At 43.1% G+C, this 26,539-nt stretch overlaps 1 protein-coding gene across 1 annotated transcript in view; it reads right to left on the bottom strand.

Annotated features, from left to right (window-relative positions):
- The window catches only part of DNAH11 (dynein axonemal heavy chain 11), a 308,187-nt gene that overhangs the window by 132,288 nt on the left and 149,360 nt on the right, over positions 1–26,539 (bottom strand). Inside the window, 9 exon segments of the mRNA XM_057304208.1 lie at positions 11,169–11,311; positions 11,761–11,884; positions 13,076–13,238; positions 16,475–16,668; positions 16,919–17,080; positions 18,822–19,061; positions 20,416–20,518; positions 21,166–21,331; positions 22,567–22,771. Coding sequence (XP_057160191.1) covers positions 11,169–11,311; positions 11,761–11,884; positions 13,076–13,238; positions 16,475–16,668; positions 16,919–17,080; positions 18,822–19,061; positions 20,416–20,518; positions 21,166–21,331; positions 22,567–22,771 — 1,500 coding nt within the window.

The following is a 26,539-nucleotide window of genomic DNA, read 5'->3' as shown; positions in this document are numbered from 1 at the left end:
GTATCTAAAGCCTTGGGAAACAATCAGGGGCTGCTATGTACAGTAAGTGTTCCTTTCCCTATGGCATCAGATGGCTAAGAAGGAAGGCAAGAAAAGAACAGTTTTCGGGTTAACTAAAATCAACAGGAGAGAAGATGAAAAGTACTCCACTCTAGTTGCCAGGTGAGTATTACGTAGGAAAAGATGCACATATACAAAACTGAAGGAGAGAAGGCATTTGGCATTTATTCGTTGGTTTATTTCAGGCCATCCAAGGGCTCACATCTGATCATCATTAATGGGAACTGCCCTGTGGGATTCAGAGGTCACATTTTGCATGCCAACAGGTTCTTACTGCCCTTGCATTCCAAATGGGAACTGGCTTTGGGTGGTGAGCATGGGTAATGGGGTGGCAACTTCACATCATTGAGCTCGACCTGCCAGGTGTGCTCACCAACCCTGTAACACATTTAGCTTCCCATGTTGCCCACCTAGGAACATATGCAAGGGAAGGACTCGCTCATCAGGAATTTGGAGTTGTTAGTATGTTCTGGTGAATATCACAGTATATGAAACTAACACAGAGCAAGCCAGAATCCTTTAAAGTCCAAGAGTATGAGGGTAGTATTTATGTACTGAAGAGAAAGAAGTTGCCATTTTCTAGCTAAAAGGTGACCCATTTTTATGTTGTATTATTTCTCCCTCGAGGTAAGACGCTAATCACCACCTTTTCTCATGATGCAGCAACCTGAGTGACGAGGCCGAGAAAGATCGGGCGTGTTTGAGGGAAATATCCTATTCCTCCTCGGCATGAAACACGCCGAACACAATACAAAACCCAAAAACCCTCCTACTCATTTTAGTAGAAAAGACATAGATTATTCAATCAGCAATCCCGTGACAATGTGGGGAAAATGATCCATATCTAACTCCAAAATAAATTCTAGCTTGTACTGAAGTAAATACTGAAAACGGGCCTCTGAAACGAGATGAACGCAAAACTGGTCCCAGCTTCAGGAAAGCTTCCTGGAGTGGAGTCAAAGGAAACAGGTGAAGGGAAAGACTCACTGATTTATTTTTTATTTTTTAAAAAATTTATTTATTTGAGAGAGAGAGAGAAAGAGAGAGAGCACACAAGCAGGGGGAGGGGCAGAGGGAGAGAACGTCACACAGACTCCCTGCTGAGCGCGGAGCTCCATCCCAGGACCTGAGCCGAAACCAAGAGTCGGACCCTTAACCGACTGAGCCACCCAGGAGCCCCAAGACTGACTGATTTAAAACAGTAAAAATGTAAAACTTCTGGGGCTTCTGGGTGGCTCAGTTGTTAAATGTATGCCTTTGGCCCAGGTCATGATCCCAGGGTCCTGGGATCAAGTCCCGCATCCGGCTCCCAGCTCAGCGGGGAGCCTGCCTCTCCCTCTGCCTGCCGCATCCCCTACTTCTGCTCTCTGTCAAATAAATAAATAAAATCTTTTTAAGAAACATAAAACTTCTGTACATCGATCTGTATTGCATGAATATTAGTAAGTTCAAGGAGCAAAACCATATAATTATCTCAACAGATGCTGAAAAGGAATTTAGAAGATAATTCCTTGACAAGATATAGCCAACATAAGACCTAATACTGAAAACATTAGAAACATTCTTATTAATGTAAAAATCAAGACAAAATTTCAACGACCATCATAATTATCTAATGTTCAGTAGATTTACCAATGCAATGAGGGAGGAAAGCAGATAAATAGAATGTTAAAAAAGACAAAATATTACCTGCAGGCTATGTGATAGCAACCAACTAGTATAAACTACCAGAGAGGCTGATTATCAACATACTGGGTCATAAAATTACAAACCAATAGCTCTCCTATATACAGACAACACACTATCAGAAAACCTTATGAAAGAAATAGTCCTTCTATAAAAACCTTTATATAATAAAGATTAAATTCTCCCAAATATAAAATAAGCCATCAGCACAATTTCAATCAAAATTATAATGGAATGTATTTAGAATTTGAAAAAATGATTCTGATGTTTTTTCTAGATGTGCAGATATGTGAGAACAAAGAAAAACTAGACAAGAACAGTGAGATATTTGATACAAAAAATGTGTAATAAAACCTTAATAATTTACACATTACAAGGCCAGGATCAGTAGTATAGACACTTACCAAGAAAAAAATAGAGAATCTAGAAATAAGTCCCAATATGATGTATAATAAAGGTATTACTTTAAATCAGTAAGGAAGGAATACACGGTGTTAAGATAAAAAGATATGGTTTTGGAAAAAAATAACTTGAAACCTCTCAGCTCATCTTTACCATATATGATCCATATATGATAATAAATATATTCCAGACGTAGTCAAGTTTTAAACACAAAACATAAGGATACTGGAATGATGGATTCTCTTGCCACCCCAAAATCCCTTTCTAATTTTATTCATGAAGGCCGTGTGACAAGATAAAAAATTCACTTCCTCCGACTCCCTGGTAGGTAGACGTGGCAGGTGATACACATGGCCACCAAGACGTCAGCTTAGGGTCTTGGGGAGAAGCCTTGGTTTCCTACCCAGAGCGCCCCGAGGTTGCCTGCCCCCCCTTCCTGCGAGTACAGGCTCCCACTGCACCGGTGTAGTGCTCACGAGGCAGGAGGCACCAGGAAGAGCGCTGGCAGAAGGCAAAGACCAGAAAGCACGGGTCTTTCAACTTTCGATATTTTCTTATTTGCTGCCCACTTGAGTTCAAAATGCTTCCAGTGACAAGTTTTATCATCTTGGAGAGAAAAACTCTGCTATGAATTCACAAGCAACTCCAAATCCATAAAGGAAAACACTGATTCATCTAATAAAAAACTTCTTCAAGTTATAAACAAATACATGCTGTATATACATTTAAAAGACAAATAATAGGAAAAATAGATGCAACACATATGTAAGACTAACTGCTTGGTATACAGAGAACTCTGATAAACAAAACCACGTGTAAGTCAATGGAAAAGCGGGCCCTTTGGAGCTGAGCCTCACAAGTTCCTCAGCGTCCTGTCTGCTGTCCATACTCGCAAGCCCACCCTGATTCAACAAGAGAGGACTGATACCCTACCTGTAAGTCAGAAACACAGTAAAGGAGTTAAGATGGCAGAGGAGTAGGGGACTCCTTTTACAGCCGGTCCCCTGAGTCGAGCTGGATAGGTACCGGACCAGCCTGAACATCCACAGAATCAGCCTGAGACGCAGGAAGATGCATCTGGATCTCTACAAATAAACATCTCCAGCGCTGAGTATTGAGGTACGAAGCGGGGAGCCGTGAAACCGCGCACAGATATCAGAAGATAAACGGAAGGGGGAGGGAGCTGCCATGTTCGGGCACCGGGAAGCAGTAGCCACCTGCACGGGGGAGCCCGTGGACTCGGGACTGGCACCCGCGAGACAGCGAGACAGCAGACTGAGACCGTGAGCCGGGGAACGCATGCGACCAGACTGAAAACCGGAGCTCTGGTGCGCTCACTGGAACCAGACTGAGACCGGGAGCTCCAGGAGCGCACGGGGGCGGCTGGCGGTGTTAGAAACACAAAGGACAGAGACGCGCCAGCTCTGGAAGTGAGGGCTGGGACGCCGGGTGTGGGGCGCACATCCTGGGACGCTGCAGGGTTGAGCAGCACCAACAGAAACAGAGTTAAAGTGGCCAGAACATCAGTGGAGAACGGTCCGCGATCCCTCTGTTCTGAGACAGAGGCTGAGATTCGGCCACTGCTGCTCTGACTCTCAGAAGAAGCACAGCAAACCGCCAGGGAAAGCCTCCAGAGAACAAAAGCCTGGAAATACCAGCTCACAGGGTGCCCATCCCCATCCCCCCTCGCAGGGGACACGGAGACTCTACCCAAACAGGGTTGCCTGAGTATTGGCGCGGCAGGCCCCTCCCCCAGAAGGCAGGCTGAAAAATCAAGAAGCCCACATGCCTAAGATCCCTATAAAACAAGGGCGCACGGCCTGGGGCCCGGTCAATAATTTGGGCTCTGGACAACCCAGCAACCTCTCCTCATCAGAGTGATGAGAAGGAGAAATCCCCCCAGCAAAGAAAAGACAATGAGTCTGTGACCTCTGCCACAGAACTAATGGATATGGATATAACCAAATTATCAGACATGGAATTCAGAGTAACGATGGTCAAGATGATGTGTAGACTTGAAAAAAGTATTAACGAAAATGTTAATGAGAATATAGAATCTCTAAGGGTGGAAATGAAAGCGAATCTGGCAGAAATTAAAAATTCTATGAGCCAAATGCAGTCAAAACTAGAGGGTCTGACGGCCAGGGTGAATGAGGCATAAGAACGTATCAGCGAATTGGAGGATGGGTTAGTAGAAGACAAAGCTAAAATAGAATCTGGACTCAAAAAAAATCCACGCTCAGGAATGTAGGTTGCGGGAGACTACTGACTCAATGAAACGTTCCAATGTCAGAATCATCGGCATCCCTGAGGAGGTGGAGAAAAACAGAGGTCTAGAAGAGATATTTGAACAAATTGTAGCTGAAAACTTCCCGAATCTAGCAAGGGAAACAAACATTCGTGTCCAAGAGGCAGAGAGGACCCCCCCCAAGCTCAACCATGACAAACCTACACCACGTCACGTCATAGTGCATTTCGCAAATATTAGATCCAAGGATACAGTATTGAAAGCAGCCAGGGCAAAGAAATTTCTCACGTACCAAGGCGAAGGCATCAGAATTACGTCAGACCTGTCTACACAGACCTGGAATGAGAAAAAGGGTTGGGGGGGAGCATTTTTAAAGCTCTTTCAGAGAAAAACATGCAGCCAAGGATCCTTTATCCAGCAAGGCTGTCATTCAGAATTGATGGAGAGATAAAGACCTTCCAGAATCGCCAGTCATTGACCAATTTTGTAACCACGAAACCAGCCCTACAGGAGATATTAAGGGGGGGTTCTATAAAAGTAAAAAGGCCCCAAGAGGGATACAGAACAGAAAGTCACAGCCAATACAAACAAAGACTTTACTGGCAACATGGCATCATTAAAACCGTCTCTCTCAATATTTAGTCTCAATGTAAATGGCCTAAATGCACCCATAAACACCACAGGGTCGCAGATTGGATAAAAAGACATGACCCATCCATTTGCTGTCTACAAGAGACTCATTTTGAACCTAAAGATACATTCAGACTGAAAGTAAAGGGATGGAATACCATCTTTCACGCCAATGGATCTCAAAAGAGAGCTGGGGTAGCAATTCTCATATCAGACAGATTGGATTTTAAACTAAAGACTATAGTTAGAGACACAGAAGGGCACTATATTATTCTTAAAGGATGTATCCAACAAGTGGATATGACAATTATAAATATATATGCCCCCAACAGGGGAGCAGCAAGATACACAAACCAACTCTTAACCAGAATAAAGAGACATATAGATAAAAAAACGTTAATAGTAGAGGACCTCAACACTCCACTATCAGAAATAGACAGAACACCCATGCAGAAAATCGACAAAGAAACAAGGGCTTTGAATGCCATACTCGACGAGTTGGACCTCATAGATATATATAGAACACTACACCCCAGAAGCAAAGAATACTCATTCTGTTCTAATGCCCATGGAACATTCTCAAGAATAGACCATGTTCTGGGACACAAAACAGGTCTCAACCGATACCAAAAGACTGAAATTATTCCCTGCATATTCTCAGACCACAACGCTTTGAAATTGGAACTCAACCACAAGGAAAAATTTGGAAGAAACTCAAACACTTGGAGACTAAGAACCATCCTGCTCAGGAATGATTCCATACACCAGGAAATCAAAAATCAGTTTAAACAATTTATGGGGACCAAAGAGAATGAAAACACAACAGTCCAAAACCTATGGGATACTGCAAAGGCAGTCCTAAGGGGGAAATACATAGCCATCCAAGCCTCACTCAAAAGAATAGAAAAATCTAAAATGCAGTTTTTATATTCTCACCTCAAGAAGCTGGAACAGCAACAGAGGGACAGACCTAATCCATGCATGAGGAAGCAGTTGACCAAGATTAGAGCAGAAATCAATGAATTAGAAACCAGGAGTACAGTAGAGCAGATCAACAGAACTAGAAGCTGGTTCTTTGAGAGAATTAATAAAATTGACAGACCACTGGCAAGACTTATCCAAAAGAATAGAGAAAGGACCCAAATTAATAAAATTATGAATGAAAAGGGAGAGGTCACGACCAACACCAATGAAATTGGAAGGATTATTAGAAACTTTTATCAACAGCTTCATGCCAATAAATTAAGCAATCTGGAAGAGATGGAGGCCTTCCTGGAAACCTATAAACTACCAAGACTGAAACAGGAAGACATTGATTTTTTAAACAGGCCAATGAATTATGAAGAGATTGAAACAGTGATAAACAACCTTCCAAAAAACAAAACTCCAGGACCGGACGGTTTTCCTCGGGAATTCTACCAAACATTCAAAGAAGAAATAATACCTATTCTCCTAAAGCTATTTCAAAAAATAGAAACAGAAGGAAAGCTACCAAACTCATTCTATGAGGTCAATATTACCTTGATCCCCAAACCAGGCAAAGACCCCATCAAAAAGGAGAATTACAGACCGATTTCCCTAATGAATATGGATGCCAAAATCCTCAACAGGATCCTGGCTAACAGAATCCAACAGTACATTAAAAGGATTATCCATCACGACCAAGTGGGATTCATCCCTGGGATGCAAGGGTGGTTCAACATTCACAAATCCATCAGTGTTTTAGATTTTACCCGGAAGGAAAAAGCCAAATATCATATGATTCTCTCAATAGATGCAGAAAAAGCATTTGACAAAATACAGCATCCTTTCCTGATTAAAACCCTTCAGAGTGTAGGGATAGAGGGTACATTCCTCAATCTCATAAAAACCATCTATGAAAAGCCTACAGCAAATATCATTCTCAATGGGGAAAAGCTGGAAGCCTTTGCCTTAAGATCAGGAACACGACAAGGATGCCCACTCTTGCCACTATTATTCAACATAGTACTAGAAGTCCTTGCAACAGCAATCAGACGACAAAAAGGGATAAAAGGTATCCAAATCGGCAAAGAAGAAGTCAAACTGTCTCTCTTCGCAGATGACATGATACTCTATGTGGAAAACCCAAAAGAATCCACTCCCAAACTATTAGAAGTTATAGAGCAATTCAGTAATGTGGTGGGATATAAAAATCAATGCTCAGAAATCAGTTACATTTCTATACACGAATAATGAGACTGAAGAAAGAGAAATTAGGGAAGCCATCCCATTTACAATAGCACCAAAAACCATACGTTACCTTGGAATTAACTTAACCAGAGACGTAAAGGACCTATATTCTAGAAACTACAAATCACTCTTGAAAGACATTGAAGAAGAAACAAAAAGATGGAAAAATATTCCATGCTCATGGATTGGAAGAATTAGCATAGTTAAAATGTCCATGCTACCCAGAGCAATCTACACTTTCAATGCTATCCTGATCAAAATACCAATGACATTTTTCAAAGAACTGGAACAAATAGTCCTTAAATTTGTATGGAACCAGAAAAGGCCCCGAATCTCCAAGGATGTTGAAAAGGAAAAACAAAGCTGGGGTCATCACAAGGGGCACAAGGCCGGATTTCGAGCTGTACTACAAAGCTGAGATCACAAAGACAGCATGGTACTGGCACAAAAACAGACACATAAACCAATGGAACAGAATAGAGAACCTAGAAATGGACCCTCGGCTCTTTGGGCAACTAATCTTTGATAAAGCAGGAAAAAACATCCGGTGGAAAAAAGACAGTCTCTTCAATAAATGGTGCTGGGAAAATTGCACAGCTCCATGCAAAAGAATGAAACTTGACCACTGTCTCACACCATACACAAAGATAAACTCCAAATGGATGAAAGACCTCAATGTGAGACAGGAATCCATCAAAATCATAGAGGAGAACATAGGCGGCAACCTCTACGACATCAGCCAAAGCAACCTTTTTCATGACACGTCTCCAAAGGCAAGAGAAACAAAAGATAAAATGAACTTGTGGGACTTCATCAAGATAAAAAGCTTCTGCACAGCCAAGGAAACAGTCAAAAAAACTAAGAGGCAGCCCACGGAATGGGACAATATATTTGCAAATGACACTACAGATAAAAGACTGGTATCCAAGATCTACAAAGAACTTCTCAAACTCAATATGCGAGAAACAAATAAATCATAAAATGGCAGAAGATATGAACAGACACTTTTCCAATGATGACATACAAATGGCTAACAGACACATGAAAAAATGTTCAAAATCATTAGCCATCAGGGAAATTCAAATCAAAACCACACTAAGATACCACCTTATGCCAATTAGAATGGCAAAAATTGACAAGGCAAGAAACAACAATTGCTGGAGAGGATGTGGAGAAAGGGGATCCCTCCTACATTGTTGGTGGAAATGCAAGTTGGTACAGCCACTCTGGAAAACAGTGTGGAGGTCCCTTAAAGAGTTAAAAATTGAGCTACCCTATGACCCAGCCATTGCACTACTGTGTATTTACCCCAAAGATACAGACGTAGTGAAGAGAAGGGCCATATGCACCCCAATGTTCATAGCAGCATTGTCCACAATAGCCAAATCGTGGAAGGAACCAAGATGCCCTTCAACAGATGACTGGATTAAGAAGTCGTGGTCCATATATACAATGGACTATTACTCAGCTATCAGAAAGAACGAGTTCTCAACATTTGCTGCAACATGGATGGCACTGGAGGAGATAATGCTAAGTGAAATAAGTCAAGCAGAGAAAGACAATTATCATATGGTTTCACTCATCTGTGGAACATAAGAACTAGGAAGATCGGTAGGGGAAGAAAGGGATAAAGAAAGGGGGGGTAATCAGAAGGGGGAATGAAGCATGAGAGACTATGGACTCTGAGAAACAAACTGAGGGCTTCAGAGGGGAGGGGTGGGGGATTGGGATAGGCTGGTGATGGGTAGTAAGGAGGGCACGTATTGCATGGTGCACTGGGTGTTATACGCAACTAATGAATCATCGAACTTTACATCAGCAACCAGGGGTGTACTGTATGGTGACTAACATAATATAATAAAAAAACATTAAAAAAAAAAGAAAGAAAAAAAAAAAGAAACACGGCAAAGAACTCGCAGGCGTATTTTAAAACCACTATCAGCTACAACTATTGAACCTAGCAATACCCCTTCTGGAAATTTATCCCACAGAAGCCAGCGAAGGTATATATAAAAGACATATGTAAAGGGCACTTACTTTAGCTTTTTTATTTTTTGTTTCTTTGTTTTCAGAGAGACAGGGAGTGAGAGAGCGAGGGAGCAGGGAGGGGTAAAGGGGGAGAGAGAATCTCAAGCTGCCTTCGCACCCAGCATGGAGGCAACATGGGGCTTGACCTCACGACCTTGAGGTCATGACCTGAGCTGAAATCAAGAGTGGATGCTTAACCAACTGAGCCACCCTGGTGGCCCTGCATTATTTATTTTATTTTATTTTTTTTAAAGATTTTATTTATTTATGTGACAGAGAGACAGCCAGCGAGAGAGGGAACACAGCAGGCAAGTGAGAGAGGAAGAAGCAGGCTCCCAGCGGAGAAGCCCGATGTGGGACTCGATCCCGGAACACCGGGATCACGCCCTGAGCTGAAGGCAGACGCTTTAACGACTGCGCTACCCAGGCGCCCCTCCTGCATTATTTTGAACATGGTTCTTAAAATTTCAGCATGCCTCAGCATTACCTGGAGGTCTTATTAAAACATACATTGTGCATTCTGTGCAGAATTTCTGATTTAAGAGGTCTGGGGTGGGAACTGGAGAACCTGCATTTTTAAAACGTTTCTAGGTGATGCTGATTCTATTGCTTTGAGGAACAGACCTCGATAGTCAGTGATTTATATCATTACCATTTCATATTCTATTACTGTACCTGTTTTTCCATTTCATAAAGAAAATGTGATCTAAATGTACTGCCATGGAACAGGGAGAAACCTCTGGCCTTGCTGACAAAACTATTCTTAGTAACATTTTGATGGGGACAAAACTCTTTGGATAACTGAACCGTAAATTCTGATGTAACATCAGCCCAGAATTGCTCAGTAAGATTAATGTGGAATTTAACAAAGTAGGGCGGACGAGCAGCCTATACACGCCCCACACCTCCAAGGAGAGGTGTATTCACGGCTAAGGCACTGCCCCATCCCCTATCCCTGCGGGCGCCAGGCTCTACTGAAGCCTGGACCCTGTTACTAGCTTGACGGGCCGAGAATTCTGGAAGTAGCAGCAAAGTGGGAACTTGTGTAGGTTACTAACCATTTCTACACCAGGAAGCCTGATTTTGCCATACACTGGCTTCCTGCCGTGAGGTTGGAGGCATGTCTTACAGTATCTGATCTTCACTGCTGCTAGTATTTGGGTACATTATATCTGTAGGAGCTACACTGAAGCACAGAGGCTTCTGGAGGGAAAGACGTCCCGTTGAGCCTCAGGCTGCTGGTTAATACACCTAAATTGCTTGCCTTGAAGTTCTGACATAACTCAGTGCCATAACTCAAAGCTCTTCCATTGCACTCTTCATGATTTTCAGCCCCCTACCTCATCCTCATTTACTTCCTAGCCTGACCACCTCCTTCTCCCAAAAGGAAGCCTGTGTTCCAGTCATTCAGAGCAATCTTGTGTTTCTCTGAAGGTGTCCTGTACAGTCCAACCTTCCTCTGACATAAATGCTATTTCGTTGCTTCCCCCTGGATTCTAACCCATGGCCGACCCATGCGACAGGGCTCCCTCCAGCAGAGCCCAGTGCAGCGAAGGATGCTGCACTCACCTGTAGCCCACGGCACTACCAACATCAGTCCTGTGCTATCATTACTTGTGAGGGCCCCCGTCTCCTGGAGCAGTGTCCGCTCCTCCAGGACAGAGACCACGTCCAATTCAATCCAGCACCGCACGGTCTGCTCAGCGCCATGTTTTGTAGACGCTCAGCATCGTGGGACACTTCAGGAAGGTTTATTCCAGACATGAGCACATGTAAAAATGCAAAGGTCCTTTCCAAACCAATGACGGCAATTCAAACTCATAGTATGAATCCTGACCTAGAACCGTGTCATAGTTCCAAGGACAGGTTTTAAATACTATGCAAGTCAACAAGGGTTTCTTACTTTGAGCTGTAGCTGCACCCTGGCCACAAAGAATTTCCAACAATTTTCTCTGGAGTCCACCATGCCTAGACCACGAACTTCATTACGAATTCCAGAAATTATGTTGTCTACATCTTCATCACTGAACAGATCCGGGATTTCTCCTGCCCCCAAAGGAATAAGGAGAATTACTGAGAGACAGTCACAATTTAAATATTAGATATGACTGTTTAATGCCTGGAATGCTTTATAATACAAAGTCCAGTTTAAAGGATAAAGAGTTTGAAATCAGGAATATCTTTTTTTTTTTTTTTTTTTTTTTTTTGCATTTACAAGACACACCACACACTGAGGACAAGCTCTGATGGACACACCACTAGGCTCGTCGTGTAGGAATAACATTTACTTCACTGAAGGCTCCTCCAAGGCACCTCACAGCCGTAAGCAGACTAAGAAAGCGATGCACCTCAAATTAGTCAGGTTTATAGGGTTCTCCCCAAAGACTGCCCTAGCAAACATCTCAAAGACAAATTATCTCTCTTTAAAGTTCACTGCAACTACAGATAATTTGTCATTGGGGAAGATCTTTCAAGGAATGTGTTGGTTTAATCACCTGATGCCAGCAAGTCATTAATCAGCACGAGAAAGCTCTCATCTAGAACCTGGGCATCTGTCAGCAGGAACACAGTGGGCATGTTCTTGGCTCCAGCTCTGATGTACAAATTGGCAAGATCTACCTGTAAGGAAAGGAAGCCATCATTCATGTGCTGTTAAAATGCTGACGTGACGTGGGGACTATGTGTGTGAGGGCTGGGAAGAACTCAGTAACTATAATGCGAGAGCTTTCCCCGTTCACACATTCTTCCCTCTCAGGGATCCAGCTTGGGGGCAAACAGCATGACATCACCCCTTTTTCTGGCATTTAATGATGAGCGCCATGTTCATGGCTTAATGGAGCATAGGGATGACAACCGGTGGCTGATGGACAACTCCCTCCTAATAGACTGATGATGAATTTGGGGATGCCCTTGCCAAGCAACACAGTAAAAGGAAGATTCTGTTCATTTCAGCAACTATTTCATTGAAAACAGTTTTTGTTTGCTTATTTATTTAGCTTTGTTTAATAATATTGAAAGCATGGGATTTGTTTTCTTTTTTTTTTTTTTTTTTTGGTTGAAAATGGTTGCATTTCACCCACATTTCACTTCCCACAAACTCTGAATATTATTTTAACTACTGCTGTGATGAAAAAGCCAACTTTTAAAAGCACATGAGAGTTTCTTAAATGTATTCTCATCACATTTTATTTTCATGATTCATCCAAAGTAGACTTGTAAAGGCAGTGTCTTTTTCTCCCCCTCCAACATACAGGAATACTAACAGTGTTGAACAGCAGGCATGGTCAATACAAAAGGAAAACCATGCTTGTTGTAAATAAGTATTTAAACTATTTTTTAAAAGACTTATTCATTTATTTGAGACAGAGAGTGCATGCACAGGGAGGTGGGGCAAAGAGAGAGGGAGAGAGAAACCCAAGCAGACTCTCCACTGAGCACAGAGCCCAACGTGGGGCTCAATCCCACAATCCTGAGATCAGAACCTGAGCTGAAACCAAGAGTCGGACGCCCATATGACTGTAGCACCCAGGTGCCCCCTGTTTTAATCAAGTATTTAATACATTTTCCGAGTCGGATCTATAGGCTTATAGGTTTATATACTTATCGACATTTACGAATTTTACAATTACTAAATTTATCATGAAGGAGAAACAGACAAATTTAACTAAATCCCCCCAAAGCTTTTCCCCTCTTGGTTGGGGAGGCTTTGGCCAAATCCGGGAGTCCCAGCTGACCTGGGCACACTACCAGCTCAGGCTTTACACCCACTAGGCAGTGAGGGGAGAAGGGCTGTCTTCCGCTCTTACTCACCCGAAGTTCTTGGATTCCAAAGCCTTCAGTCAGAGTGATCTGGAAGACCTCAAGGCTGCAAATGTAAGCTGCCAGCCGGGACAAGCTCTGCTTGCCACTGCCACCCACGCCGATCAAGAGCGCGTGGCCCTGAGGGGTCCGAAGGATTCGGCTGATGCGACACCTGCTCAGAGACAGCACACGCATGGCAGCAGAAGACTGAAGGGCCTGGGGACCGTGTCTGTTGTGTTTTTTAGAAAAATTTCTAGACATGAAATCTGAGTTTTTATTTTACACCTCTAGTTTTCGTTCATCTGCTTCCCCACGAAACAGAGAGGCCGCTCACACTGGATGCCCCATCAACTGTGTAAATCACACGTGCGACCCTCACTGCTTCTTACGGTCCGTATAGAAGGCCTTTCCGCAAGGGTGCAAGTTTTTTTGATTAGCAAGAAAGACCCCAACTTTACACTGGCAGCCATGTGCAGCAACATCAAAGGGGGAATGTCTTCATGCCAGAAACTTCTGCTGTAGCATTACTTTGGAAAGACTGGATTTGTTTCGGCCAAAAAAAATCTCACATGCAGATTTACTTCATGCAGATTCACCACTTGCCTCTATGATTCTTACTTCCTTTGCACCAAAGCTTCATCTGTCCTCGAGCACTCTAGAAAACTTACTGAAACCATCAGAATCCAGCAAGGCCAACTAATCCCTTGTTTTGTATTATTGAAGAGATTCTGAATGGCTGAGCCACTGATATTACTGCTACCTTTTACAGTTAGGAATAAGTTGGCCTTATCACCTTGGTTGAAGAAATAGGTCATAATTATGTTATAAATGCTGAGCGAAGAAAAAAACTGAAATATAAGCATTACGGAAACCCTAATGCAAAAGATGAGACACCATGATGTTAGTTCTGGGTTGCTTTTCTGAAATGAAGGTAAACTTCCATCCTTGACCGATGCAACTAGATGATTTTTTACAAAAGCACTTCGTGAAAAAGCAAGGTTGGGGTCACTTATGCTAGGATGTGTGCATCTCAGCTGCAAACCGTCAATAACTAAAGAGATGGGTTATCATGAGAGGCTCAACTGGTCCATGAGGTTGGCTTCACATGACCACACAACAAAACCACCTCGGGAAAGCCGTGAAATTACTCTGAGGCAAATGAAACCTGAGGTTACAAAACAGAGTTTTCCTTTCGTTTTAATGTATGCTTTGAGGTTTGCACCTCACCAGGTTCTTGAAGCAGCAAATTCCTTCCTCAGAGCCCTCAAGGGCACATTCTGAAATCATGTCTAACCCTGAGTAAATCAGCTGCTAGCTCACCAGCCCTGATCAAAGCAACGGCCTTCCTGCTGAAGGCCACCGAGAAGCCCACGATGAAGGATCAGGTGAGAAGACTCGGTGGCAATGGGCCATGTCTTTCACCTGCCCCATGACTTAGGTTCACAGTCAGTGTCCGAACCCAAGCAGGAGCAGCGACACTAACACTTCAGTTAGCACCGCGGTCATAGATTCTAACTAAAACCTTTGTGGGTGTCATCGGAGGACTGCAGCTGCAAAGGGATCAATGAATCAATCAATACTGAACATGCTTGTAATAGCTCATGCTGGGGAGGTCTCCCAAGTTTTTCTTCACCACTCGTGACAAATGAACTCTCCGCCTTTTTGGTGTGTCTCTTTGAATTTCCTTCTTCCCATACTTCCTTCTTTCTTGACTCATTTTTAACCATGATTTCATTCTTTTAATCTTTGCCCAAATATCACTTGCTGGAAAGGCCAGCGTTACAGACTGAATGGCATCCCCCCAAATTCATCTATTGAAGTCCTAACCCCCTAGTCCCTCCGAATACAGGCTTATCTGGAAATAGGGTCACTGAGGAAGTAACTGGTTAAGACAAGACAGTACCATTCTGGACTAAGGTGGGCTCCTATCCACTACAACTGGTGTCCTTATAAAAAGGAGAAATTTGGACACAGGCACACTCACACAGGGAGAAGGCCATGTGAGGGCTGGAGGTAAGCCGCCACAAGCCAAGAAACTACCAGAAGCTAGCAGAGAATTCTGGAACAGATCCCTCCCAGCACCTGCAGAGGGAGTGTGGCTCGCTTGTCACCTATTTCAGACTTCTTGCCTCCACCGTGAGGCAATAAGCACCTGTTTTCCTAAACCGCCCGCACGCGGTAGCTTGGTAAGGCAACACTAGAAAACTGCTACAGCCAGTGACCCATCACGGTGACGAGGACAGCAGCGCAGGATGCGAAGAGGCACCACTGCCCACACAGCAGCAGCAATGGCCAGCTGCCTAGACTCTTCCACAAATGATGTCATTCCCATGCTAAAATCTGTTGAAGGGCTTCTCACTGCGCTTAGAATAAAATGGAAACTCCTTCCTCTGGTTACAGGGACATCCCCTGTGTCAGTAAGACCCGTTCTGGCATCTCCATGCTTGTCGAATATTGCTCTCCCCACTTCTTCTCCATGCTGCGACCATGATGACCCCTTTTCTGTTTTTGAACATTCAGCCATGGGGCCACATGACATACACCCCTGCCTAGAATGTTCTTCTTCCAGCTTTCCATGCTTAGCTCCTGCTTACCATTTGATCTTACATTAAATGTCACCTCTTCACAGAAATACCCAGACCCTTTACGGGAATGCACATATTAATTTCTTGGAATCGATCGATCTATTTCTCAGCATGACACATCACTTTCTGCCATCTTGCTTGCTTATGCCTTTATAAATGTTCCTCAGCATCACTAAAATGTAAGCTCAGCTAGAGTAAGGACTAGACAATCTCGTTTGGAGCTGTATCCTCAGTACCTAGAACAATGTCTGACAGCAAGGGAGCTATGGATGGTTGCATGATCTCTGCACTGCACAAGGCACCCAGTCTACGAGGTGAGACAGAGCCTTGTCAGCCAAGCCCTACATCAGGACAGTGGCATCTGTCTAATTATCTGCGAAGAAAACATGCCCCCTTCCTTTTCTAATGTGTACCAGAGTAGTGAAGAGGCTGGCACTGGTCCTGTTTAGCACTCAGTAGGCACTCAATAAACACGCTTCATCGATGACCAGCAGCTTCAGTTCAGCCTGCTTCTGTCAGTTAGGAACCTTACAGTTTCAATGAGTCACACGCCTGTCTCTTTCTCAATATTCTTACCTCTCAGAGCTGCAGTGAAATAAAATGAAATCATGGCTGTGACAATGCTTCAGAAAGTAGTGTACTGGCCTCAGACATGATTAAGGTTAGGATGTAACAGAGAGAGACCCTTGCAGTTTTACACAGTATGACAAACAAGAGACAGGAACTGCCAGCTCGGACTGCTCAGTATGATCCACAGAAGCACGACGACTGTGGAGACCTGGCCACTTTTACTGTGAAAAAGCATCATGACTTGTCAACTCACACGTGCTGCATGGCGTCTTCAAATAAGACCAGGGGCATGGCAGCATTCAGTTCATTGTAGTTGTCTAAGGCCTCCGTGAGAACGGTCTTCAGCACATCCCAGTCCCTCACCGGCAGGTAGCATGGATCTCGGCCGCCATGAGCGAAGTGGCAATAGAGGAGGGGCTGCCGAAGCAGCACGTGACTGTCTACACCCTGCAGGAGGAGGGAGAGGAAAATCCGGTCACGTCAGCCTCCAGGAATGATTCATCTGGAAGCACAGTAGCCAACCAAAGGAAGGACCTGCAGGTCAATCTGTGAGGACTTGCTCCCAAGTACAGACTGAGAATATTCTGGAATCACTGCCATTCCAGCAAGGACAGCATGTGTGCAATTCCAGCCACCTCTGCCCCAACACCAGTTAGCCCCAGAGCAAAGAGTGACCTCTGACATCCCACACACTTACCTCAAAATATTTACAAGCAGTTTCCAGCATTTTCTTCTGAAACAAATCACAATCCTTTGGGTCTACCAGTTTGTCTCCATAAACACGAGAAGACTCATGAAGCCACAGGCGGATTAAATCATTTGGACATTTTAAACATTCGGGAGAAGCAAATAAAATGCCCTACAAGGCAAGAATGCGAACAATTAAAAAATCAGAAACTGATGACATTCCACAATAGTATTTTCCTTTAACATTTTAACCGTATACTAAATTCAGCAATTTATTAAGTTAGAAGACTTACTATAAATAGAATTATTATCATAGTAGTTTTACTCTTGGATAAGTAACATCTTAGAAATTGACTATCATTACACCCAGTTTTAGAATGTAGGTAAGACTGTATTTCACAAGCCAGCCCAGGAAGTAAATAGCTCATCTGAGGACTTGTGTCTATCAAGTCTCCCGAGAGATGAAGCTTCCCAAACCAAAGTACAAACAGCTAACACGAATGTCACAGGATCAAGATTTTTTTTTATCCTAAAACCTTTGATATCTGTCAATCTAACCCCTCCATTTAGCAGCTGAAGAATACGAGATCAAAAGTAAACTGCCTGAAATCACACTTTGTGGGTAGATCCAGAACTAGCCCCAAAGCATTTTGTCTCCCCCCGTCCAACACTGCTGGCCAGGATCTTGGATTCATACAGACCCACTCCTTCAGGAGAGAGTCAGCCAGCTCTGGACTTAGAACAGAACACAGCGAGTTGGAGGCAAGTAGTTACGAAGCCTCAACAACTTTTTGGGGGTGTGGGGTGTAGCTGACAGACTGGACGTAAGCAATGAGCAAGCCTCTCATCCCGTGTCACCTATGGCTTTCCTTCCCTTTGTTCCCTAAGATTAAAAATCAGCTTTGGGGCGCCCGGGTGGCTTAGTTGATTAAGCATACGACTCCTGATCTCGGCTCAGGTCACGATCTCAGGGCCATGAGATCGAGGCCCATGTCGGCCTCCGTGCTCAGCATGGCATCTACTTGAGATTTCCGCTCACCCTCTACCTCTGCCCCTCCTCCCACTTGCTCGCTTATGCTAATAATTTTTTTTAAAAATTAGTTTTTAAACAATGCTGTATCGAGCACAGTCATTCCAGCAGGTGCTAAAATTACAGCAAGGAGAAGGAGTGGTCCACCTTCAGGAAACTGTTGTCTGACACAGTGTTATGGTTGTAGGGCATCTGCAGAGTAACTTAGGAAAGAGGGTTATAAAAATATAAAGAAACAAAAATCACCAAATGCAAAGAAGTCTCCTGAAATTTTCCACTACCTCTCTCACAAAAGAACTTCAGGCCATAAATAATCCTCCAACAGCTTTACTGTAGACGGTAGATCACACCAGTTGATTTTTTTTTCTTTTTTTTAATTCCAGGTTTCAATTCCCTCTTTGGAATTTCCTTTCTAAACCAAATACAGAAACACTGTCCTTTTACGCGGTAAGCCAATCAAGTGTCAAGGTCAAGTCAAAACAATCTTAACGGTGTAAGAAATTGTGACATTTCTCTTGATGTATGTTTAAAAGTCATATCATATAAATATGAAAAAATGAGAAATGATCCCCCTCACTTGGCCCAAAAGGAGGCACTCAGATATTTATATGGAATACACGGAACAGGGAGTCAGACTTCTACCCTTGCTTCTGCAGCTACGTCTCTGCACAACCTGAAAGAAACCACTAGTCCCATTGATAAAATGGGAATAAACCTGCCATGCATACTTCACAGAGAAGTTTATGGTGTAACATCAAAGAATACATACAAAAGTAGGTATGTATGTATCATCACCTTGAGCTAAGTTCCATAACTGAACACCATTAATCTTACCATTATCATTCCTCCACCCAAGACGCAAAACCCAGAGCCACCAAGGTACCTGGAAGACGTTTGACAGGTCTCTCAGATTAAAGAGGTAGTGGAATTTAACAACTGTGGGTAAAAAGTGATGTGTCATCATCTGATGGAATGTGATTGTTGCCTGTATCAAAGAGGGGCCACTCCTGAGAAGTGATGGGCCAAATGCTTGCTGCTGAAAATGGAAGTTAAGAATTTGGCTATAGATGGTTTGTAGTGCATCCAAGGATGGAAAGTTGAACGCAAACACAGTGAAATGTCTCTGAAAAACAAAACAAATCCAAGACTTACATATAATAGGAATTATAATGGTACAATAGATTGCAGGAAAAAAAAGTGTTTTGTTGTTGTTGTTGTTATTGTTGTTTTAACCTTTCCTATATTCCATGCCCTGCCATGTCACTGTGGTACCTTCCTCTCTGACCCTGGGCCTGGCTCTAGGAATCGACTGAACCAACAGAAGGAGGCGGAAATGATACCGCGTCAGTCACTGTCAGAAGCTCGTGTGTTTCCACTTGCTCTCTTAAGGCCCTACCTTTGCCATGAATTGTATGAGCCTATTAACGGATGTGAGACACATGAAGCTGAGCCACCCTGCCCTTATCACTTTAGTCAAAGTCACCACAGATTCGTTGATAGTCAACTCCCAGGCATAGGAATGAGCCCATCCAAGATCATGAGTCACCCAGCCAACCCCCAGCTGATGCCGGATAAGGGAGTAAGCAACACTTACTGTTGTATACTGTTCTTTTATGTATGTTACAGGTGGTGGGGGTTATTGTTACTAAAAGGTTATATGCACACACAAAACATGCACATTAATATTTTTATCAGCTTTACTCATAATTCCTAGATGTGGAAACAACCAAGGCATCCTTCAATAGGTGAATGGATAAACAAACTGGTACACCAATACAATGAATATTATTACATAGTAGTAAAAAAAAAAAAAAGAGCTGATTATCAAGCCATGAAAAGACATGGAGAAACCTTAAACGTGTATTTAAGCGCAGTGTAAGAAGCCAGTCTAAAAAGGCCACATACTATGGGATTTCAACTATGTGACACTCTGGAAAAGGCTAAACCATGGAGATAATAAAAGGATCAACTGGCTGACAGGGATTCAGGAAGGGAGGGAGGCAGGGATATTAGGTGGAGCACTGGAGATTTTGGGCACAGGGAAACTATTCTGTATGGTATTTTCATGGTGGATATCTGGCATTACACATTTACCAAAACCCACAGAATACACAACACAATGAATGAACTCTAATGTAAACTTCGGACTTTGGTTAATAATAATGGATTGATAATGGTTCATCGACTTATAAATGCAGGAGGAACACTAATGCAAGACGCTCATAATAGGGTAAAATGAGGTAGGAGGAGTGTGAGAGTGAATTATGGGAACTCGTTGCAGTCCTTTCAATTAAAAGTGTTCAGACAGTTTGTAAACCTGTACCTGATCTTAAAAAATAATTAAAAAAAAAAAAAAGCTTACACCGGAAGTCCAGTAGGAGCCCTAGTTTGTACGAAAAGCATGCAGACTCACAATCTATAATGTCTGAGGTTTCACTTGGGGCCTATTGGGGCGACAGCAGAACTCCACACCCTACCTGTAGTCTAGGATTGATCGTGGAACTGCCCACCGTCAGGTTCATGCAGGCGACGTACTGACAGTTGTGGATTTCTTTAAGCATCACCTTCTGTCTATCATACCTGAAAGACAGAGAACAGAACCTTAAATCCAAAACCTGAAGATGACAACACAATAAAATCCCCGTTTATGAAGGACTTTTTCACAAACTGCCTCCTTTGATCTTTAGAATCGCTCTGTGATGTTGGGCGTGTTAGCCTCAACTCAGAGACACAAAAACTAAGGCTTAGAAAACAGAAGCCTCCATAGCTCCTCCAATGCCCAAATCAGCAGAACGGGCTGAATCAATACCGACTGCTCCTGCTTATTGATTCCCACGTGACTCCACTTCCGTTCGCAATACCCACAGCGAGGCTGGGGCTCTCCCTCTAGTTAGCGGCGGGGATGGACACACGGCAACGCCCAGACGTTATCAAACAAGTGCATCCCACAGAACAGGGTCAGGTGTCTAAGTAACTTAGTGCGAGTTAATGTGCCTGAGAGTTTAATGCTTCAACTAGACAGTAATGTTTCTAAGACGCTTTTCAGTCCAATTCTTCCAAAGATACAAAGGGAACCTACTGCATTTACGATGATGAAAAGGGGATGTAAAATGAAACCCAAAAGTTATCCCAGAAGAGGAAGAAATTGGGGCAATTTCATTCTTCATTGTTCATCCATAATAACGGTGGCGATTTCAGTAGAGAACAGGACACGGAGACCCGCCTACCAGTGTCCGTAATCGATGTGCTGTCGAATCAGCGCGTGGGGCTGCGCTGTGCCGTAGGAGTCCACTTCCGGCATATTCATGTCGTCGATGAAATAAACTAATTTTTTATTTCCTCCTGGACCATAGATACGGCCGGCTTTTTTCTCTAGAGGTTTCTCAAGAATTCCTGAAACAAATGCATCACTTTGCTCACCAGTCAGATATGTTACTTTCTGTCCTTTGTCCTTTTTTCCCCCCTCACTTTTCCTCATCTTCTGTCCATTTCATCCACTCCTAAGTCTTCAAGTATCAGCTCTGTGCAGGGTGGTGTCAGTGATGACCCTCTGGTCACCTCCTCTGTGTCATGCTTCCCTGCCAACCTCCCTCCTATTGGCAGAGCTCACCTCGCCTCTCCTTTCCTCTCACACAGGACATCTCACTGGTCAGCCATCTGAGGCAACGCTGCTGTGGGTCTGTACTCTTTGCTCCCTGAACACACTCTACCCCATGGCGCACTGCCAGGCCAGCCTCGGCCTGCTCCCTCAGTCCTTCCCTGTCACTGCTGCAGGAGTATCTATGGATTTTTTAACTGTTCCATTCATGAGGTCAAGGAAGACAAACCTTATTGAGAGATTACAAAAAAAAAAATCACTCTTGGCTGAGTTAATGATGGCAGTCAGTAAGAAAATTTATTATTAATCTGTACTGATAAAGCCAGGAAAACAGTGACAACATATACCCATGTGCGTGTGTGCGCACACACACACACACACACACACACACACAGAAACCACAACCAGGGCAACTCAACAGGTTTAATCAACTACTGGATAACAGGGAGTTTCACTGCCCCCACCACCAACATAACCCTGACACTCTCCTGGACAGTGACAGATCTACCAATTTTTGCTCTTTGTACACTATCTCCTTCACTTCCCGTGTCTACTTAGCTTGCCTTCCTAACTCAGAATGCTCCAAATCTGTGTGGTTCTTTTGTTTACACCAATACATTTATTCAAAGGCTAAAATTATTCTTACGATTTTCCTAAGATTTAATTAACAGCTCGTGGCCTGGCATTTCATCAATACAGTTTTAATGAAGTTCTCCTAAATCAATCCCTTACTTGGAAAGGTAACCAGGGCACTCTTCCTTGTGGATACCCTTATGTTGCTAGGACTCCATAAATTGATTAAAAGTGACCAAACTGTGGAGGCAAAGCAATGAACACTGTTGATGTCAACAAAATCACAATACTGAAACAAAGTATATTTTACCCAGTTTGGTGATAAGTAAAAATTCATCTGAGGCCAAAGCAAAACGTCTGAAGCCTAGAGAAAGCAGTCTTCCCCTCGGGCTACATGTCCCAGCCTTGACAGTTTCTGATGCCTTTTTTCTAAAATATAAGCAGGAGGGACACTTACTTTGCAGAGCTGCAGATGTCGTATAGTAGTTGAAAGGCACACGGGACACGATGTAATCCTCAGAGAGACTTGCCAGTGTGTCGCTTACAAAGGCTGTCTTTCCCACCCCAGCATTTCCTACTAGCATTAGGGGTTGTCCTTTCTCAAGCAGCAACTCTACGAAATATCTGAGACGAGTTGTCTCTGCTGTGTGAACCACAACTCTCTTGGGGTGGGGGGGTGAGGGGGGAGGAACAGAAAGAGAAAAGTCAGAAGGAGAGGCATTCCAAAATTTTAGATCTTAACCAACACAGTCACTTGAGAATAGAGACCCAAAGAATTCTTAATTCAAGTTCATGCTCAGTAGGAAAGATCTTATCTGATACTCAGTTTTGATTTGTCAGAGTTCAGACGTTATAGCTTGAGGACAGCAACTGGGTGGTACCATCAAAATGCAGTAGCATAAGCAATGGGTTTATCTTTTCCAACTGAAGTACTATCCAAAGCCCCCATCACGTACTACCTACACTCTGTCCAGCCTCGTGTTAGGCTTACAAGGGAATACAATTAACGTTTCAGAAATCATCCACCACTCTCTAGGAGCTGATGAAATACTTGAAAAGCCAGTCCACACATAAATCAAAGTTGGTAGCCAGGCCTTGGCTGGGTAAGACGAAGTGGCCAAATGATCAGGGCAGAATTTACACTAAAGGAGTTCAGCATGGGGAGAGACCCACTGGCGGGAAACAGTGATTTTAAGTGAAATATTCCTAAGTCCAAAGTACATGTCGAACATATTATGCATGGTTTTGTTTAAAGAAACCTTTATAGCAATGCTTCTGTTTTGAAAATTAGGGACTTCTTTATATACTTTATCGTTTCACAACAAATTTGAAGTGGCTTACGAGAATACAATAAAATGAAAAACGGAAATAAACACCAGATTCAGGGAACAGAAACTAAGATATAATGTCAGGGAAAGAGGTAGCAGGCAGAGACATGCAAGAAATAGAATCCTGCACAGTGATTAAAACAGAGTTGACATTTCTTGCATTTTGGTGGCCAAAATAAAAAGGGGGTTAAAAAACCACTTGCAAGATTCAGACTGTTCTTAAAAAAAAAAAAAAAAAAAAAAAAAAATTAACACCTAAATTCTACCATATATTCTTCCCTGATTGGTTAACACATAATGAACACAACTGAGTATTTTATAGATCATTCAGGATCATTTTCATGATTATGAATATTTACACTAGAATTCTGTTCTAATTTGGGGATACTCTTGGGGCCCACTGAAAGGCACAGACTATTCTAGGCTACATCAAACACTCCCAGATGACTGTTTTTCATCAGAGTTACATTTTACAATATTTTTTCTCCTCTTTGGCTGCTCACTGTCATCATGTGCTTCTTAATTTGGCTATTAGCTGTGTTCTCTATACATTAATACCGGTAATTCACACTCCTGAGAGCTGAGTTTGTGGCAGGTATGATGTTAAGCGCTTCATACACTAGGTCATCTGATACTCATAACTAATCTATGAGGGGAGTTGGGTCATGATTTTCATTTCAGAGACGATGAAACTAAAGCTTAGAGAACACTGATAACTTGAAGAAGGTCACAGCAAAGTAGTAAGTGGTCGTACTTGGATAAAAACCCACGCCTGTGCAGAGCCTGAGCCCTGTCTTTCCTACCACACAGAAGGTGCATCAGGACGTGGAGTGGACACACATTACTTCCTCCCTTGGCACTCCCATTTTCCATATGTAAAAAGGTTTCCAATAGCCTCTGCCCTAGAAAGTTGTTTTAAGGATTAGTTAATTCATGTAAAGCAATTAGAAAAGGGTCTGAGTTAGACTTATGTAATATTAGCACTGACTGTTATTACTGACTCAGTAGGGTTCCCTTCCAGGTCGTTAAGAAACTGTCAGTGGAATAACCACACTTGGTACAACTGTGTGTAGAGTAAGACTATAAAGTCCTAATAGATTCCCTGTGGAATAAAAGATATCTTGGTCAGATGCATCAACCCCGCTATGCCAGTTTTTTGTCTTTGGTTAATCACAAATTCTCAGTTTTCAACTAGCTAGGTAATACTCCCAGGTAGGTGAAGTCCAGGTAGGTTGAGCAAAAGCAGATTTCAAAATTTATCAAGCAGATGGAACGGACATGGTTGGTTGTCTCCCAGCACCCATTTCTCCACTTCCCCTTCCTGTCAGAGCTCCCACTTTGTCCAAGTCTCCGTGCTTCCTCCACACACACGAGCTCCAGCGAAGCTCAACCTGGCTCCCATGGCAGTGTGATGATTTATCAAATCCAATTAGGGTAACCCAGTACCCTTGCCTGAGACAGGTTAGGGGTGGCATGTGAACCCTGGAGTATTAGAGGCTCAAGAGGCGGTCTGCTCTGGGACTTCTGAGAAGTTTCCACACTCTTAATTAAAAAAAAAAAAAAAGATGACAAAGTGTCCTTTCCCTCTAAAGGTAACTCCTGAGGCTACGGAAGTCCTTTTCAGACCAGGAAGGATACTAGTCTTAAAAATGATGCCAGTGTTAAGAAGAGCAGAGAAGAGAGATGGAAAGACCCAAATCCTTGGTGATATCACCATGTCAGAGAATTAATCGGTCTTGGGGCCATCCTACTTCTGATTTCTTGTTTGTGAAGTTTCCTCACGGTTAGGTTTATGGGTTAAAATGTATCCTCCCGAAATCCATACGATAAAGCCCAAATCCCTACTACCTCAGAATGTGACTGTATTTGAAAACAGGATCTTTAAAGAGATGATTAAGTTAAAATGAGGCCATTAAGGGGAGGCCCTGCCCCCATGTGACTGGTGTCCTTGTGAGAAGAGGAAATTTGGGCAGACTTGGAGATAGTGCTTGGGGAGGCACACACACCAAGGCCACGTGCGGATGCAGCAAGAAGGCGGCCATCTGCAAGCCAGGGAGAGAGCTCTCGAGAGAAACCAAACCCCCAACGCCTCAATCCTGGATTTCTTGCCTCTGGAAAGAACTGTGAGAAAATGAGTTTCTGATATTTAAGCCACCCAGGGTGTGGTATCGTGTTAGGACAGCCCCAGCACACTAATACAAGTAGAGGAGGCCCCTAGCACCATGACTGGTGTCCTCATACAGAAGGGAATTTGCACACAGAGACACACGCGGGGAACATGCCACGTGAGGACTAGAGCTATGCTGCCACGCACCGAGGCACATCAAGATCCCCTGCGAACTCCAGACGGAGGCCTGGAACGGACTCTCCCTGACAGCCTCAGAAGGGACCATTCCTGCTGACACTTGGTCTTTCAATGTCTAGCCTCCAGAACCATGAGACGAGAAATGTCTGTTGTTAAGCCACCTGCCTCGTGGCGTTTGCTCCAGCAGCTCCAGGAAGCACATACACTGGGTTTTCTCTTAGGTCACACCAGCTGCTGGTTAATACCCTAGAAACCCCCTATAATCTATTCACACAGCACTACTGGAAGCAGTAAGCTCCCACGTGAATCAGAATGTCGTGATTTTAAGAAGTCTCATGAAAAGGAAAAGAGATTGGGCAGAAGAAGAAGATGAGTGAAGAATAAGTCAACATCAGAGAAAGGTAAAACAACAATCTATCAAGAGAAATAATTTTTAAAAAAAGATTCATTTAGATTTGTCAGCTGCCATGAGAATTTGAAACCTCTGAGTTGAGGAGTGTGAACACATCCATTTGATGGCTTGGGGGGGTTAAAGAATAGAAGTTCTACATGAAAAGTGCTAATAAATTCACAATACGGTCAGATATAAGAAGCACTGGAACTAACAGAAATATGTCTTTGATTTTTAATAAAACTCACAAAATTTCTAAGATATAAAGAAAACGGTTACTATAGACTTAGGTTGAAATTTTTTTTAAAAAAGGTTGCGTGAACTTAAGAGCCATCTCACTAGTTGTTCTTACAACTAAGATCCTTCTCTCCCAGGCAACGTCCTACATAAGCTTGAGCATATCAAC

This window comes from Ursus arctos, unplaced genomic scaffold (genome assembly GCF_023065955.2).
Source record: "Ursus arctos isolate Adak ecotype North America unplaced genomic scaffold, UrsArc2.0 scaffold_3, whole genome shotgun sequence".
Lineage (NCBI taxonomy): Eukaryota > Metazoa > Chordata > Mammalia > Carnivora > Ursidae > Ursus > Ursus arctos.
Note: the sequence above shows the minus strand (reverse complement) of the source record. Positions and strands in the feature narration are given on the sequence as shown.